The 18,403-nt window shown below is 39.0% G+C and overlaps 1 protein-coding gene across 2 annotated transcripts in view; it reads right to left on the bottom strand.

The window, feature by feature from the left end:
* The window catches only part of LOC137429428 (MAGUK p55 subfamily member 7-like), a 117,799-nt gene that overhangs the window by 20,625 nt on the left and 78,771 nt on the right, over positions 1–18,403 (bottom strand). Inside the window, exons 12-17 of one of the 2 annotated variants that reach the window (XM_068119377.2) lie at positions 15,055–15,075; positions 11,244–11,276; positions 10,564–10,734; positions 10,401–10,481; positions 10,084–10,177; positions 3,171–3,279 (exon numbers count right to left, since the gene is read on the bottom strand). In XM_068119377.2, coding sequence (XP_067975478.2) covers positions 3,171–3,279; positions 10,084–10,177; positions 10,401–10,481; positions 10,564–10,734; positions 11,244–11,276; positions 15,055–15,075 — 509 coding nt within the window. The remainder of the gene's footprint in view (positions 1–3,170; positions 3,280–10,083; positions 10,178–10,400; positions 10,482–10,563; positions 10,735–11,243; positions 11,277–15,054; positions 15,076–18,403) is intronic. The other variant, XM_078780338.1, reaches the window with a different exon arrangement.

Genomic DNA, 18,403 nt, shown 5'->3' with positions numbered 1-18,403 from the left:
AGTGAGGGATGGCGACAAATTTAGCAAGTTATTTGTAGGTGGACTGAACTTCAAAACAAAGGAAGATGTTCTGGAGTCTGCCTTCAGTAAATATGGACCGCTTTTGGAAGTGCTGCTGATAAAAGACAGGGAGACACGAAAGTCCAGAGGGTTTGGCTTTGTCATGTTTGAAAACTCAAAGGATGCCAGAGAGGCAGAAAAGGGTCTGAATAGCAAGGAGTTGGAGGGTCAGACCATCACAGTAGGGAAGGCATTTCCTCAGGGTCGAGGGGGCTACAGAGGAGGACCACGGAGTAGTAGTGGTGGTGGCCGCAATCGATATTATTATGGAGGCTTCCAGAGTTATGATAGCTCCCGAAGGAAGGATTTATCAGAGAAGTGGCTGAGAAGGAGACCGCCATTCAGGTGACTACTGTGACAAGTGGTCCAACCGTGATTGTTAGGAAAGTTAGAAAGAGTTGAAGCACTGAATGCTGCGGAGCAGCCGAGCCAAGATTCCTACACGGATTAACCGTGAACGCCACGTTCCTAAAGGTGTCCATGTAGTGAACTTTCCTACACGGATTAACCGTGAACTCCACATTCCTAAAGGCATCCATGTAGTGAACTTTCCTACACAGACTAACCGTGAACTCTATGTTCCTAATGGCGTCCATGTAGTGAATATATCCAGGCCTCGCCCCCCAACCACCATGGAACCTGGCCCTCGGCTCGGCCTCCCAGAGAAGGTGCTGTTGATTTACTTGACTTTGGATTTTTGATCGGCCCCTTAACCTTCATTCAAAAGAGACTAAGGGTAGAAGTCGGAGGTTGGTGAGATGGAGTTTGGCTTTGCGGGGGTAACTTGGAAATTGAACATGTAAGGGGCAGGGACGGTGTCGTGGCTGACGATTTGTCCAGAGTGAATTAATTTTGGGAATTCTGTGGGTGGTGTGAAAGTTTTGTTGCTTTATTTTTTTGGGGAAACATTGATTACTTGTGTTGGTTTCAAGAATTTGCCAACAAAGAAAGTTTTCGCTCTGTTCAAACTTTCTCTCTTGAGGGGGGGAAGTGTTACGGATTCGGCCATAATTATTGTTGGTATTATTATTATTGTTGGTTCTCAGTAAGGGTTATTGTGGTTAAAAGGTTTAAAAGCACTCCTGGTAAAATGTGGCCGGAAATCCGGATCGTGACCCGGAAGAGAAAGGGAGCAAGGAAGAAGAGGCGGGAGGAGATCGTGAAAAGACGTTTTTGTTGAGGCTCCGGACCGAGCGGTCGAGCGTACAGTGCGAGTGAACCTTGCATCCTTGAAAGGAAGTTCGTGCGATAGGAGATATCGCCGGAGTGCTGTGGAGCCTGTATAGTGGGGTATCCTCATTGAGGTTCCGGAGTATCCTTGCCTCAACGCTCCGGTTCGAGTGAAAGCCGTCCGCCATCTTCGCCATGCACGCAACCTGCAGTGAACAGGTTTTTGGTCGCGTCGACCGGGCATTATTCCCCGGTGGGTTGCCGGGGACGGCTGTGCAAGAAAGTGGCTTTTGAGGATCATACGGAGACTCGCTGATTGAACCGCAAACGTGTACGTCAGAGCGCGTCTTTGGAAGGTTTCCCATTCCACCGCTATTGTGCGGGATGTTGGACCACGTGACCTGTGGGTTGCTTCGATCGTCCATGCCTCAATTGATTGTGATCGGACATTGATGCAACGATTGCTGGAGCGAGTCGACTTAGCCTTGGAGGGGTACAGAGACATTGGGGGAGTGCTGTGAGTTTGGGTTAACGGAATAGATAAGGTTACCATCTTAAGATTTGATTGGAGGGTTGATTGCCCCATTGTTGCATGGCTCTTTTTGTGTGATTTATAATATATTATTGTTTGTTCATCACCATTGGTGTGGTTTCATTATTGATTAATTCCAACCAAGGATAACATATCTTTCTGCCGGGGACCCTCTCGGGATTCGGAGGTTTACCGAGACCAGGGGATAGGGGAGGACCCCGTAACAATGTGCCACTACCACGATATCAGGTTAGGCTATGTGCCACCACTACGATATTAGATTAGTCTATTTGCCACCACTACGCTATTAGGTTAGGCTATGTGCCACCACTACGCTATTTGGTTAGGCTATGTGCCACCACTACGATATTAGGTTGGCTATGTGCCACCACTACGATATTAGGTTGGCTACATGGCACCACTACGATATTAGGTTGGCTATGTGCCACCACTACGATATTAGGTTGGCTATGTGCCACCACTATGCTATTAGGTTAGGCTATGTGCCACCACGACGATATTAGGTTGGCTATGTGCCACCACTACGATATTAGGTTGGCTATGTGCCACCACTACGATATTAGGTTGGCTATGTGCCACTACTGCGATATTAGGTTGGCTATGTGCCACCACTACGATATTAGGTTGGCTATGTGCCACCACTACGATATTAGGTAGGCTATGTGCCACCACTACGATATTAGGTTGGCTATGTGCCACCACTACGATATTAGGTTGGCTATGTGCCACCACTACGATACTAGGTTAGGCTATGTGCCACCACTACGCTATTTGGTTGGGCTATGTGCCACCACTACGATATTAGGTTGGCTATGTGCCACCACTACGATATTAGGTTAGGCTATGTGCCACCACTACGATATTAGGTTAGGCTATGTCCCACCACTACGATATTAGGTTGGCTATGTGCCACCACTACGATATTAGGTTAGGCTATGTGCCACCACTACGATATTAGGTTGGCTATGTGCCACCCCTCAGCCATTAGGTTATGTGCCACCACTCAGCTATTAGGTTACGTGCCACCACTACGCTATTAGGTTTGGCTCTGCGCCAGTGTGCAGTCATTAGGTTAGAATCACAATTTGATGCAAAAATAGCACAGCCTTCCCAACTCGTATCATGCTGTCATTTGTCTTACTTTATGTCTGTATTAGCCGATGAGAGAGAATCATCATCCTCCCATATAGTTGTGGATAATATCGTGGGTTTGTGGTGCCCACAGCGAATAGCAAAACGTTTCCTTTTGGGACAAGCTGGTAATGTGATATAACCACAGGGTTATTTGTGTCAAGATACCCCAGGTCCTTGTTTCACATTAATAATGGCTGCAGATGTTATATTTTCATAATTTAATTCAACATTTCATCCATTATATCCAGCTCACCTGTGCGGCGATATCCAGCACACACACCTTGCCCATCTTGAGGACTGCTCTGATGTCATCAAAGGTGACTCCATACATGTGACCTTTGAATTCGCTGTAATCCACAAACCTGAACCCACAAACACACATATGTGCACACGTATCCTCACCAAGTGATTATTAATGATTTACCTCATGTACAGTTGGTTTTAATAAACAAAACTTTCTCATCAGTTACAACAAATTATCACATTTGTTCGTGAGGATTCCTTTTAAATCGTCAAAGATTAGTATTTCCAATGTACAGCATCCTGTAGCTCCAGTTGTTTGAAATTACACAGTAAACTACTTTCCCCAAAACATTTTTTGTTACATTTCTGTATCGCATAAAAACTAGTTTCATATCAATCGGTTTTCGCTTTCAAAGGAAATAATGACAACCTTAGGAGCATAATATGGCAAGGCATGTCAACAAAAAGTCCACTGTTATGAAAAGTTGTTTTACATAGGAATGAAAACTCATGTGGAAGCAGAACGAATCAACAGCCAAACAAATGGTCATGGACCTGTACTCACAAAATCAGTTATAAGGACCTTGCCCTTCAACCATAGACTTCGAGCTTTTGATTGGCGAGCCAATTCAGTGACCCGACATGCCCATTCTGTTCAAATTTCTTGTCAATCAGATGAAGATTGATGATTTTGTGACCTTGACCTTTGACCTTTTGACCTCAACCGATAGATGTCAGTGATGCAATATTTAAACCCTGTTCAAATATCAAGTCGATCAGATGAAAACTGGGCGATTTTATGCAACCTTGACCTTTTGACCTCAAAAACAAAATGCGTCTACGTTTTCATTGTTGAACCAATTCAGTGACCCAATATGCAAATTAGCTTCAAGATAACACAGTACCTACCCTTTGGGTGGGTGGAGATTGCAGATTACTTGCTGAAAAAGTATAGTCTGTACATTGCAGAAAGACTCCATAGATGTTTGTGTGTTCTGCGTTTAAAGGGGTCTAACGAGTCTGGAGGTCTACAGGTCTAAAGGGTCTAATATGTCTCAGGAGTGTAAAGGGTGTAAAGGCCGAAGAGGTCTAAGGAGACCAAAAGTGTCTGAAGGGGTCTGAAAGAATATGTTGCAATAATAGTTACAGTCAAAAGGATGTAAGGGGTCTAAAGGGGTCTCATGTGGTCTGAAGGGGTCTAAAGGGGTTCAAAAGTCAAAAGCGCCATGGAGTCTAAAGGGTCTTAAAAGGTCTACAATCTACAGGGTCTTAAAAAGTCGAAAGGGCCTTAAAAGTCTAAAAGGTCTAAAGAGTATATTCCTAGAGTAGTTAGGGCCCAAAGGGGTCTTATGGGTGTAATGGTGTCTATGGGATCTACAGGGTCTAAAGGGGTCCAAAGTGTCTAATGAGTCTTATGGGGTCTAAAGGGTATAAAATTATCTAATGGGTCTAAAAAGGGAATAAAGTGTCAAGGGGTCTAAGTGGTCCAAAGGATGTAAAGGTCTGAAGGGATCTACAGGGTCTTAAAAGGACTAAAATGTATTGCGGGGTCTAAGGGGTTTAAAAGGTCTAAAGGGGTCTAAATGGGTCTAAATGGTTAAAAGGTACCTGACAATAATACGTCATTAATAGACGTAATTAATAGATGTAGTCATGGTCCAATTATACATAATTAATAGGTGTAGTCATGGTCCAATTATACATAATTAATAGATGTAGTCATGGTCCAATTATACATAATTAAAAGATGTAGTCATGGTCCAATTATACATAATTAATAGGTGTAGTCATGGTCCAATTATACATAATTAATAGATGTAGTCATGGTCCAATTATACATAATTAATAGGTGTAGTCATGGTCCAATTATACATAATTAATAGATGCAGTCATGGTCCAATTATACATAATTAATAGATGTAGTCATGGTCTAATTATACATAATTAATAGATGGAGTCATGGTCCAATTATACATAATTAATAGATGTAGTCATGGTCTAATTATATGTAATTAATAGATGTAGTCATGGTCTAATTATACGTAATTAATAGATGGAGTCATGGTCCAATTATACATAATTAATAGATGTAGTCATGGTCCAATTATACATAATTAATAGATGTAGTCATGGTCCAATTATACATAATTAATAGATGTAGTCATGGTCTAATTATACAGAATTAATAGATGGAGTCATGGTCTAATTATACGTAATTAATAGATGTAGTCATGGTCTAATTATACATAATTAATAGATGTAGTCATGGTCCAATTATACATAATTAATAGATGTAGTCATGGTCTAATTATACGTAATTAATAGATGTAGTCATGGTCTAATTATACATAATTAATAGATGTAGTCATGGTCCAATTATACATAATTAATAGATGTAGTCATGGTCTAATTATAAATAATTAATAGATTTGGTCATGGTCTAATTATACATAATTAATAGATGTAGTCATGGTCCAATTATACATAATTAATAGATGTAGTCATGGTCTAATTATACATATTTAATAGATTTTGTCATGGTCTAATTATACATAATTAATAGATGTCATCATGGTCCAATTATACATAATTAATAGATGTAGTCATGGTCCAATTATACATAATTAATAGCTCTGGTCATGGTCCAATTATACATAACTAGGGCATGCCCGTACTATATATATATCTAAAATTATATCCCCCCCCCCTCTATTTACATGAAATGGTTTGGTCCAAAGGGAACGGCTTGCGAGTACGGTGACAATCCCCCCCCTCTATTTACATGAAATGGTTTGGTCCAAAGCGAACGGCTTGCGAGTACGGTGACAATCCCCCCCCCCCCCCCCTCTATTTACATGAAATGGTTTGGTCCAAAGCGAACGGCTTGCGGAGTTTGGTAAAGAAATCGCCATAGCGTGCACAAACGCGCAGGAAAGCGAAAGAATCGCAAATTAGTTTTAATTAGTTTTAAAACATAGTTTAACGCCAACATAGCGGCAACATAGTTTGCCAACGTGAAATAAATGAATACGCTCTCAAATGTGCCGTCCGAGGCAGAGTCTGTTCGCCACGTTCGGCACACGTGATAGCTCGCTGCTCTCTGATTGGTTGAATCGTTTTTTGGACATAGCTCGGTAACTACTTGTCCGATTAATATGAAACCTTGAAAAGGCACATCCTCAGGTCCCCAGCAATATACCTGGCAAGTTTCAAGTATATCGGACCGGTAGTTGTCGAGAAACAGCGGTCGCATACACACAGACACACACACACACACACAGATTACTGGAATTATAGATAGATTAATAGATGTAGTCATGGTCCAATTATACATAATTAATAGATGTAGTCGTGGTCCAATTATACATAATTAATAGATGTAGTCATGGTCCAATTATACATAATTAATAGATGTAGTCATGGTCTAATTATACATAATTAATAGATGTTGTCATGGTCCAATTATACATAATTAATAGATGTAGTCATGGTCTAATTATACATAATTAATAGATGTAGTCATGGTCCAATTATACATAATTAATAGATGTAGTCATGGTCTAATTATACATAATTAATAGATGTAGTCATGGTCTAATTATACATAATTAATATATGTAGTCATGGTCTAATTATACATAATTAATAGATGTAGTCATGGTCCAATTATACATAATTAATAGATGTAGTCATGGTCTAATTATACATAATTAATATATGTAGTCGTGGTCCAATTATACATAATTAATTGATGTAGTCATTGTCCAATTATACATAATTAATAGATGTAGTCGTGGTCCAATTATACAAAATTAATAGATGTGGTCATGGTCCAATTATACATAATTAATATGTGTAGTCATGGTCCAATTATACATAATTAATAGATGTAGTCATGGTCCAATTATACATAATTAATAGATGTAGTCATGGTCCAATTATACGTAATTAATAGATGTAGTCATGGTCTAATTATACATAATTCATAGATGTAGTCATGGTCCAATTATATATAATGAATAGATGTAGTCGTGGTCCAATTATACATAATTAATAGATGTAGTCATGGTCCAATTATACATAATTAATAGATTTAGTCATGGTCCAATTATACGTAATTAATAGATGTAGTCATGGTCCAATTACACATAATTAATAGATGTCGTCATTGTCCAATTATACATAATTAATAGATTTAGTCATGGTCCAATTATACATAATTAATAGATGTAGTCATGGTAAAATTATACATAATTAATAGATGTAGTCATGGTCCAATTATACATAATTAATAGATGTAGTCATGGTCCAACTATATGTAATTAATAGATGTAGTCATGGTCCAATTATACATAATTAATAGATGTAGTCATGGTCCAATTATACATAATTAATAGATTTAGTCATGGTCTAATTATACATAATTAATAGATGTAGTCATGGTCCAATTATACATAATTAATAGATGTAGTCATGGTCCAATTATACATAATTAATAGATGTAGTCGTGGTCCAATTATACATAATTAATAGATGTAGTCGTGGTCCAATTATACCTAATTAATAGATGAAGTCATGGTCCAATTATACATAATTAATAGATGTAGTCATGGTCCAATTATACATAATTAATAGATGTAGTCATGGTCTAATTATACATAATTAATAGATGTAGTCATGGTCCAACTATACGTAATTAATAGATGTAGTCATGGTCCAATTAAACATAATTAATAGATGTAGTCATTGTCCAATTATACATAATTAATAGATTTAGTCATGGTCCAATTATACATAATTAATAGATGTAGTCATGGTCCAACTATACGTAATTCATAGATGTAGTCATGGTCCCATTATACATAATTAATAGATGTAGTCATGGTCCCATTATACATAATTAATAGATTTAGTCATGGTCCAATTATACGTAATTAATAGATGTAGTCATGGTCAAATTATACATATTTATTAGATGTACTCATTGTCCAATTATACATAATTAATAGATTTAGTCATGGTCCAATTATACGTAATTAATAGATGTAGTCATGGTCCAACTATACGTAATTAATAGATGTAGTCATGGTCCAACTATACGTAATTAATAGATGTAGTCATGGTCCAATTAAACATAATTAATAGATGTAGTCATTGTCCAATTATACATAATTAATAGATTTAGTCATGGTCCAATTATACATAATTAATAGATGTAGTCATGGTCCAACTATACGTAATTAATAGATGTAGTCATGGTCCAATTATACATAATTAAAGATGTAGCCATTGTCCAATTATATATAATTAATAGATGTAGTCGTGGTCCAATTATACATAATTAATAGATGTAGTCATGGTCCAATTATACATAATTAATAGATGTAGTCATGGTCCAACTATACGTAATTAATAGATGTAGTCATGGTCCCATTATACATAATTAATAGATGAGGTCATGGTCCCATTATACATAATTAATAGATTTAGTCATGGTCCAATTATACGTAATTAATAGATGTAGTCATGGTCAAATTATACATAATTAATAGATGTAGTCATGGTCCAATTATACATAATTAATAGATTTAGTCCTGGTCCAATTACACGTAATTAATAGATGTAGTCATGGTCCAACTATACGTAATTAATAGATGTAGTCATGGTCCAACGATACGTAATTAATAGATGTAATCATGGTCCAATTAAACATAATTAATAGATGTAGTCATTGTCCAATTATACATAATTAATAGATTTAGTCATGGTCCAATTATACATAATTAATAGATGTAGTCATGGTCCAATTATACATAATTAATAGATGTAGTCATGGTCCAACTATATGTAATTAATAGATGTAGTCATGGTCCAATTATACATAATTAATAGATGTAGTCATGGTCCAATTATACATAATTAATAGATTTAGTTATGGTCTAATTATACATAATTAATAGATGTAGTCATGGTCCAATTATACATAATTAATAGATGTAGTCATGGTCCAATTATACATAATTAATAGATGTAGTCGTGGTCCAATTGTACATAATTAATAGATGTAGTCGTGGTCCAATTATACATAATTAATAGATGTAGTCATGGTCCAATTATACATAATTAATAGATGTAGTCATGGTCCAATTATACATAATTAATAGATGTAGTCATGGTCTAATTATACATAATTAATAGATGTAGTCATGGTCCAATTATACATAATTAATAGATGTAGTCATGGTCTAATTATACATAATTAATAGATGTAGTCATGGTCCAATTATACATAATTAATAGATTGACATCGGGTCATAGATCAGATATATGAAGTTTCAGATTTTTCAGATAAGAATTTCAATTCAACTAATTATGACTGCAATATCACTTCACCGCTGATGTCATTGTTATCACCTTATAAACCCCATGGAGAGTTGATGACATATGCGAAGTTTCAAATTTTTCCGTTGAGCGGTTTTGGAGAAAATGATGTCCAAATGTTTTCCTTTAATACTATATGGCTGCCATACAATGTGATCGATGATGTCAGAGTTAGCAATATAATATTCTCCATGGGAGACCCTCCAATGTTTAAAGTTTTGCATCGATCGGACAAGCGGTTGCAGGGAAAAACATTTCAAAAGAGAAAATATATATAAATGCGGGCACACACATACACACACACACCCACACACACACACACACACATTACAATAGTTTCACATCCCTTTGGGGCGAGACTAATAAGCATGGGGGTAATGGGCTAAAATTAGGCGCATAGGTCCAGGGTGCCATCTTGGAATTCTCTTAACAGCGGGAAGGAGTGTCGGATGGTCGGATTTCCCTTGTTTTATTTTACAATAAAAAGTACAGGTGATGCTCAAACAATGACCGCAATTTTTTTGGAGGAACCTTTGTCTTACTTGTAGTTTTGTAGGCCTATGTCAAAGGAATTGCGTGAGACAAAGTGAAAATCCACTCCGTCTTTCTCGTAGTTTTTTCGTGACCTGGTGGTAGCTGAAACCACAAAGGAAGCATTATTAGATATGGCATCCAATGATTTATCAAAAGCCATTCCTCATTACAAACGCACATAATGCGAACATGTTAGCAACTGATATGTGATCATTTAAACGTTACAATTATTCACGTTTAAACCGATTATAGTTACACCACCAACAATAATCAAACAAAAGTTATTTATAATGGCCATTGTATAAAATGGATGATAAGTACTTGCTTGGAATGATGGTTGCAAAATGTCTTGGATTGCTGGCAATAAGTTCTGCCTTCAATTCACTGAGGTCGGTGTTGGGAGACCCTGCGGAAAGGGTGTTTTGTGTTAACTTGCTGGAAGAGTCGTGTCCATGGGTACAGAGAGAGTCATCGACAGGGGAACGTACCTACAACGACGACCAGACGGAATGTCTCATGCGGCTGGCGTCTGTACTGAACCACCTCTTCGTAAGGGCCAGGGATGGGTGTCTCAGCCTTGTCCCTGCACTTGGACTCCGGCGACGTCTTGCAAGCTTTCGTGCTTCGTTTACCCATCAAGAAGCTTCGCCGAAGAGCAGCTGGGGAAGTGCAAAAATCATTCCAAACAGACTTCAGGAAATGCTTCATGTGAGATTTTGTTAATTTTTTGTTAATTTTTTTTTGTGTTAACTGATAATTATCAGCTAACTGCACATTCATCAGGTGGAAATGATCAGCATAAATGTTCCGAACTTGCTGGCAATAGGTTCTGCCTTCAATTCACTGAGGTCGGTGTTGGGAGACCCTGCAGAAAGGGTGTTTTGTGTTTAAAGTTTTGCATCGATCGGACAAGCGGTTGCAGAGAAAAACATTTTAAAAAAGAATATATATATAAATGCGGACACACACATACACACACACACACCCACATACACACATATGTATTTTTATCCTTTTCTCAATTTACACTCTAACTCTCACTTTTGTGCACACCTAAGAAATAGATCTCCGTACAGGCCTAACATCTTGTCCGATTGTCCGGCCCATGGCGGACGTGCCTACGAGAAGCGAAGCGCATGCACGCATCTGTGGCAATGCATCATCTCACCAATGTACATTTCGTGGCCAGAGCTGGCATCTTCTTCGAGAGCAAGCATGTGCACAGGCCAGTATAAGAGAACAAAAGCAAAACAAAGGTCAGACATTCATGCCAAGGAGCAGGTCAAATCAAAATGTGCTGTAAGCAGTTTGCAGTCAGTAGCGAAGCCAGGGAGAGATTTGCCACACTCTTTAATGTGGAATTTAATATTAAACAAGCAAGCACAGAATTGTTTTGTAATACATGTCCCCTACAGGTCCCAATGAATGTTCTTGTTCCAAACACTCAGCAATTGTGAGCCATATACAGTAGGACAAATTGTTTTAGGTATGCAATCAATATGTTAAAGCATAAGGGGAAAAAGTCTGGAAAACTGACCCATGTATAATACGTGATATTTTAAAAGTCCAAAAAAGGTCATAACTCCCTGAAAAATTAGCCAAACACCACAAACTCAAACTTATTCTGTAACTTATCATAATAAAGCCATATACCAAGTTTCAGTTGAATATGTTAACGAGTATGGGAAAAAGTCTGGAAAATGACCCATGTATAATATGTAATATTTTTTAAGTGCAAAAAGGACGTAACTCCGTTAAACATTGGTGAAACACCCCGAAACTCTAACTTGTTCTGTAACTTATAATAAAACCATGTACCAAACTTCATTTAAATATGTTAAAGGGTATGGGGGAAAAGTGTGGAAAACTGCCCAATGTATAATGTGTGATATTTTCAAGTACAAAAAGGGCATAATTGCATGAAAAATTGGCGAAATGCCTGAAACTCAAACTTGCTCTGTAACTTATCATAACAAAGCCATGTACCAAGTTTCTGTTCAATATGTTAAAGAGTAAGGGGGAAAGGTCTAGAAAACCACAGGATTGGCTGGACAGACAGACAGACGGAGAGCAAACCTATACAAACCTATACTTCCTCCAGTGGAACTGGTAGGGGACAAATAAAGCTGTCTCCTTAAAAACATACCTGTACACTAAGGTGGAGGTGGTCAATGTGTACTTTTATTTTCGTAGGAGGAAAAGTTAGATTAGTCCTTCATTAATAAGGGAATCTAAACTTGAACTTCAAAAACGGAGAATTACAACATCTGATGCACTAAAAACTAATATATATATATATATATATATATATATATATATATATATATATATATATATATATATATATATATATATATATATATATATGTGTGTATATGTGTATATATAAAATACATCACATTGCTTCTTTGCTTGAAAAAAAAAGAAACGTAACTAAGCGACAAATATGACGTCAATTAACTTCCCAGTAAATTTGTGCTTTTCACAGCCTCAATTAATTTAATATGACCTCAATTCATTTCCCCGTGTCTTGTCAACGATTGGCTGCGAAAAGCACGTGACTTCATATCCAATGTTTGACTCGTAAAGGGGGGTCATGGCCACCCACAAAGACGTTGGATATACAGTACTACTTAATGGACCAATATGTTCATACAATAGAAGGGAAAAAAAAGAAAATGTTTTTTAATTATTTTTAATTTTTTGACAGCATCTAATAATTCTGAGTTTCTTTGTAAATAGTTTAGAGCAAGACAGATTTTCGGTAAAACAATATGATATTTATTCTCTGTTTTTTTATCTTAACAAATATTTGCCTCAACTGGAATTTGTGCCAGGACTCGTAACAGAATGGTGGTGTGTTCAGTGTTCACGACAGGTTGTGAACATTTTTGTGGTTAACAATAAATCCATTGTATTTTGCAGAATGTTTTGCTGAATGGCCATTGTAATTGAACCCACAACAGTGAGGGTAATACAATAAGGCTTAAACCACCCCATCACCAGGCTGTTTATATTTTATTTCATTTTTTTTAGGTTCATAAAAGAGCTTGTACATATATCACATGCAGGACAAAGACAGGCGTACACTTCGATAGACTTTTCCATGAATTACAAGGACATTGTGTAGACAATCGACAAATACATATGGATATGGGGATTGAACCTGGGGTTCCTGTGCATCTTGAGCCAGAGGTTCAGATGGGAATGCTAACCAGCCAACTCTTAACTGTGATTACATGGCATTAACACATGTAGTGTATGAAGGACTAGGTCATTCTGAGCAGACATTGCATAATTTCACCTTTGTTCAAAACACGCCATACTTCATATACCATCGGTATACTCATCCGTGGCATTTGGACTTCATGTGCCAAAAATGAGTTGGGAAAATGAGCAGAGATGTACCTTAAGGTCTTGGTTCAGAGGTTCACTCTATTGGCTTGACAGATATGAGCAGGTAGAAAAGGCTTCCCTTTGTCAATTTGAGTGCTTGCCGAAAGAGAACATCCTGGTCTTGTGTTGTTGGATATCAAAACACTACCAAGAGGAATTGTTAGCAGCCTTATGGTTTATTCTTCTTCTCAGAGTGGAACAGGTCCATGATTATAATGTGAAGTGTATGCAAACACCTATGCTTTCTTGTGGGAATATGCTGTGATTGTAGAAACTGAGAGTGCTGTTTTTGGAGCAAAGGTGAATGGACACACGGTATTGTCTGCTGTGGACACCCTATGATTGACTGGGCAGGAAGAAATGTATTAAGCATCATGGATTAGAAAATCCCCGTTATATCAGTATTTTTAAATCCACATTTGTCTTATCGAGTATGTCATATAGAACAATTATCTTAAGGAGAACCCACTAACACTGTATCCCACTGTTATGTCTCCTTCTTCTTCATTATTGTCCCACAGTCTGGTGGGACATGACATAAAGAAAGAGAAAACAAGTGGAGCTACATTCAAAGTAGATCGCCCCCATGCCAAATAAATAAATAACATGTCATCCAGCGCCCGGCAATGCCGCAGTGCAGCTCATGGAGACAGAATTGAGAGGAAGCGGTGTACAATAATTGATTAATTGCGTAATTAAAATTAATAAATAAATGTCGCAAAATAATTAATTTCTTAATCAATAGCCAAATAGCATGCCTAAACCACCACTGCTTCATCTGAATCTGCAACTTTTTGAAAATTAATTAATTAAGTAATTAATTTTTTTCAATATTAATCGATCAATTGATTTATCAATAAATCAAAAATACCCTTTATAGCCAAATCACTTGGTCACTGTCGTGTCCGAATATCAGCTTCCTGGCTCAAAAGGTGCCTGAGATATCACCCAGATGAGTAAGGAAATAAATAAATACTTGATAAATCCATAATAATTAGGAAATTAATCAATTAATTGATTAATCAAAAAATCAAAAAATTACTATTTTTGCCAAAGGACTTGCTCACTATTGTGCCGAAGTTACAGCTTCCTAGCTCAAAGGATGGCTGAGATATTGACCGGACAAACAAACAAACTGATTGAAAACTGAGTAACCCCTCTCGGCGCGTGTCATGCAACGCCTGGAGATGGAATAGGAAAGGAACTGTGTGCAAGAAGACATCACTTAGAAAGGTGTTTACCAATAACCACCGTATCCTTGGATACGTAAGCAACATGAGTTCCCATCATGAACATTTTAATTTGGCAAAAGCTTTATAATAAATAAGCAAACAAATAAAAAAACAGGTGAGCTCAAGCAGGTTGTCATGAAAAACATAAAACACATTCTGATTAGAGCCATTTTTGTCCATCTCTCCATTGACATTCAGACACTGAATGTTGACGGTTTAATTGTACGTATTACTAACGATTGGTTTTTAACGGCATCAAATGAACAATGGAGTTCGACTTCCTGCGACAAGGTAAAAGCACACATGTAATAATAAATCCGAACAAAACCGTTTAATAAAGGGAAGACCTACTGCATGAGATCAACTCCTCAGCTGATAGGGTGGGAGGAAGACAAGACAAAGGATCTTTTTAGAGCTTTCATTCTTTAAGAATGCATCATACATCATTAAATCGATCGGATTCGTAAGTTTCAACCAAATTGGAATGGCTTTTTATACAAAAAAGTTTTACACATTCAACAATTTATTTTAAATATCATCAAAACATATCAAATACGTTTGCAGTAACTCTACATATACAGTGATACAACTTTATAATAAATCAAAGTTTTAACTTTATAAATAAATAAATAAAACTTTATAAAAAGAGTGATACAACTTTAAACTTTTTTTTTTTTTTTTTTTTTTTGTATACAAGATCGAGGCTCGTGAAAGAGCGAACATTAATCACACAGAAAGACAAACCGACACATAAAACATATAACATCGGGAGCGGTAGACAAGATGGGAAGAGAGGAGGAAGGACACAAACACAACATTTGAGAGCAGGGACCGAGAGACATGGAGACATCGAGAGATCTGAGAGAGGGCGAGGGCTTTGGGGGGGGAGCATGGGAAGGGGCGGGGTGGGAGAGGTATAAAACATATGGACACTGCCAGGACTTCCAGGAAAGAAGTTGGAATTTCAAACAAGGTGGATCTGGGGTGAATTAGCGGGGGTAGAAAAGATCAAGGTTTTGAATGGGGGAAGATAAGAGATGGTGGTGAACAGCCGTTTTAAAGACCTGGAGGGAGGAGTGGGATTGAAGGGAGTGTGGGAGTTTGTTCCAGAGGCGGGAGAAAAGAGGAATGAAAGAGTGAAGGTGAGCAGAGAGCCGAGATTTCGGCACTTTAACCATCAGAGGGTTGCTGGCAGATCTTGTGCGACCTGTAGGAATATTTGGGGGACAGAGCACAGAGAGAGCTGGGGGTGCAAGGCCGGAGAGGAGTCGGTAGAAGACAGAAAGACCACCGACCTGCCTGCGGTGAGTGAGTGAAAGGCCCTCAGAGATAGCTTCATCGCGGGAGATTCCAATAATTCTGAAAGCTTTGGTTTCAACAGCGTGAAGCCGAGCTAGGTGTGAGGCAGGAGCACCGGCCCATAGGGGAGAACAGTATTCCATTGAGCTGCGGATGAAAGCCTTGTACGTGGTGAGGAGCTCAGGTGTGCCGAGGAAGGACGTCGCACGACGGAGGATGCCCAGTCGGCGACTGGCTTTGGAGGCCAGCTTGGAAATGTGGTTTTCCCAAGAAAGATCATGGCAGATAGTGAGACCCAAAAGCTTGAGCGACAGAACTTCTTGGAGAGGATTGTTGAGAAAGTAGATGGGAGGGTTGTCCAGTCGATCTTTTCGGAGAGACATAGTAAGAGTGTGAGATTTGTCAGGATTGAAAGACATGTTCCACTTGTTTGACCAGTCTGTGATTTTGTCCAAGTCTTCAGAGAGTGAGGAGGCTGCAGACTGCCGATCTGAGGGAAGAGGAATGGAGCGGCAGAGAGTGGAGTCATCAGCAAAGAGATAGAGAGGATTTTCAAGAGAGTCAGAGAGATCATTGATGAAGACCAGAAAAAGCACAGGGCCCAGAACACTGCCTTGGGGAACTCCAGCCTGAACAGGAAGAGGAGATGAGAGAAACCCATTCAGGGCCACACGTTGACGGCGACTAGAGAGGAAGTCCGCCAGCCATGCGTGGAGATTTCCATGGATACCAAAGGAGGAGAGTTTGGTGAGCAGAGCGGGGTGCCAGACCGTATCGAAGGCATGTGATATGTCGAGGGAGACAGCTCTAATTTCCTGTTTGGCATTGAGGACCTCCATCCATTGTTGAGACAGCAGAAGCAGCATGTCCAGAGTAGAGTGACCTGGTCTGAAACCAAATTGATGATCAGAGATCAAGCCATTGGAGAAGAGGAAAGATTTCATATCCGAAGCAATGATGGATGACTTTGCTGATAATTGGGAGAAGGCTGATTGGTCTGTAGTTGCTAGGATCTGTTTTTGCACCTTTTTTGTGCAAAGCGGTGATGGTGGCTGATTTCCAAGCAGATGGCAGTTGACCTTGAGCAAAAGAGAGGGTGAAGAGAACAGAGTGAGGGTGAGATAGAGCGGCAGAGCAGGATTTTAGGACCCGTTGGCTGATGCCGTCGGGTCCATTTGCAGAATCAGAGTCGAGGGTTGACATAAACTTTTCCACCTTGTCAGGAGGAAAGGACACGGAGTCCAGGAGCAGCTGGGTACGACTGGGTATGGTGGGTACAGAGAGGGATGGGTTTGGGACACAAGATTTAGAGGCAAACACAGAGTTGAGGCATTCAGATTTTTCACGTGCGGAGTCAGCTGTGTAGCCGTTTGAGGTAAGGGTGGGGATGGAGGCGGAACAAACACCAGAAACGGATTTGACCAGACACCACCAGGATTTGGAAGAGGGAGACAGATAAGAGAGTTCAGTCTTGAGAATGGAGAGATATTGTTTCCTGGCTCTCCTGAGGGTGGACAAGGTTTATTTACAAAGAAACAGAAACCCCAGGAACGTGAACCAAACATTTCTTCAAAGCTTATGACCTGGTATGTTCTATCATTGATTCCTATTGCAGTAAGTCACTGCTAGAGTTAGTGAGAGGCCAAGGTCTGAAATTGGCATTTACGCAAATCCTTGTAATTGACTTTCTCGATGTGTTCCCCCTAGCGTTTCAGACAGACATTGCTCCTGACTCCAAAGTTCGGTCCAACTTTCCTGTAGGTCTCATGCGATTCTAACCCCCAGAAAATGTTGTTGTGGTTGTTGATGGCACCGTTCAAGTGGAAATGGGCTTCATCACTGAACCACATCAGGTTGATCCAATTTGGGTACCGCTTCATCCTGTCACTGAGCCAATTTCACATATCAAATCTCCGTCTCATGTCACCTTGACTCAGTTTATGCCTAATAGAGATGATGTATGGGAAAAGCTTCAGTTCCTTAGTGAGGATACGCCAGACTGACGTTGGTTTGATGTCCAGCTCCTCGGAACGCCGGCGGTGGGACTTCTTGAGACTTCTTGAGACTGTCCACTGCAGAATCCCGCACGGCGTTTATGTTGGCTTGGCTCTTGGTTACTGATGTTGGTCTGCCACTGTTGCCTTTGCTCTGGTTGTGCACTGTACCCTTGTGCTCAAAATGTTTCACAATACGTTGAATGGCACAATTTGTGGGTCCATCACGTGTTCTGAGGTCGTATTCCCGGCAGAACCTCCGGCCGGTGTCTCCATATGATTTAGTCTCATACCACATAGCCACCACTTTTGTTTTCTGCTCCACTATCAATGGAATAGTTGAGCTACTGAGCTATACATCCCAAGGAACAAATACCACGATAACACCACCAAACCCTGAAAAGGAA

Source organism: Myxine glutinosa, chromosome 6, assembly GCF_964187855.1.
Source record: "Myxine glutinosa chromosome 6, kmMyxGlut1.1, whole genome shotgun sequence".
Taxonomy (NCBI): Eukaryota; Metazoa; Chordata; class Myxini; order Myxiniformes; family Myxinidae; genus Myxine; species Myxine glutinosa.
The sequence above is the reverse complement of the archived record's forward strand: the minus strand, read 5'-3'. Positions and strand labels throughout refer to the sequence as shown.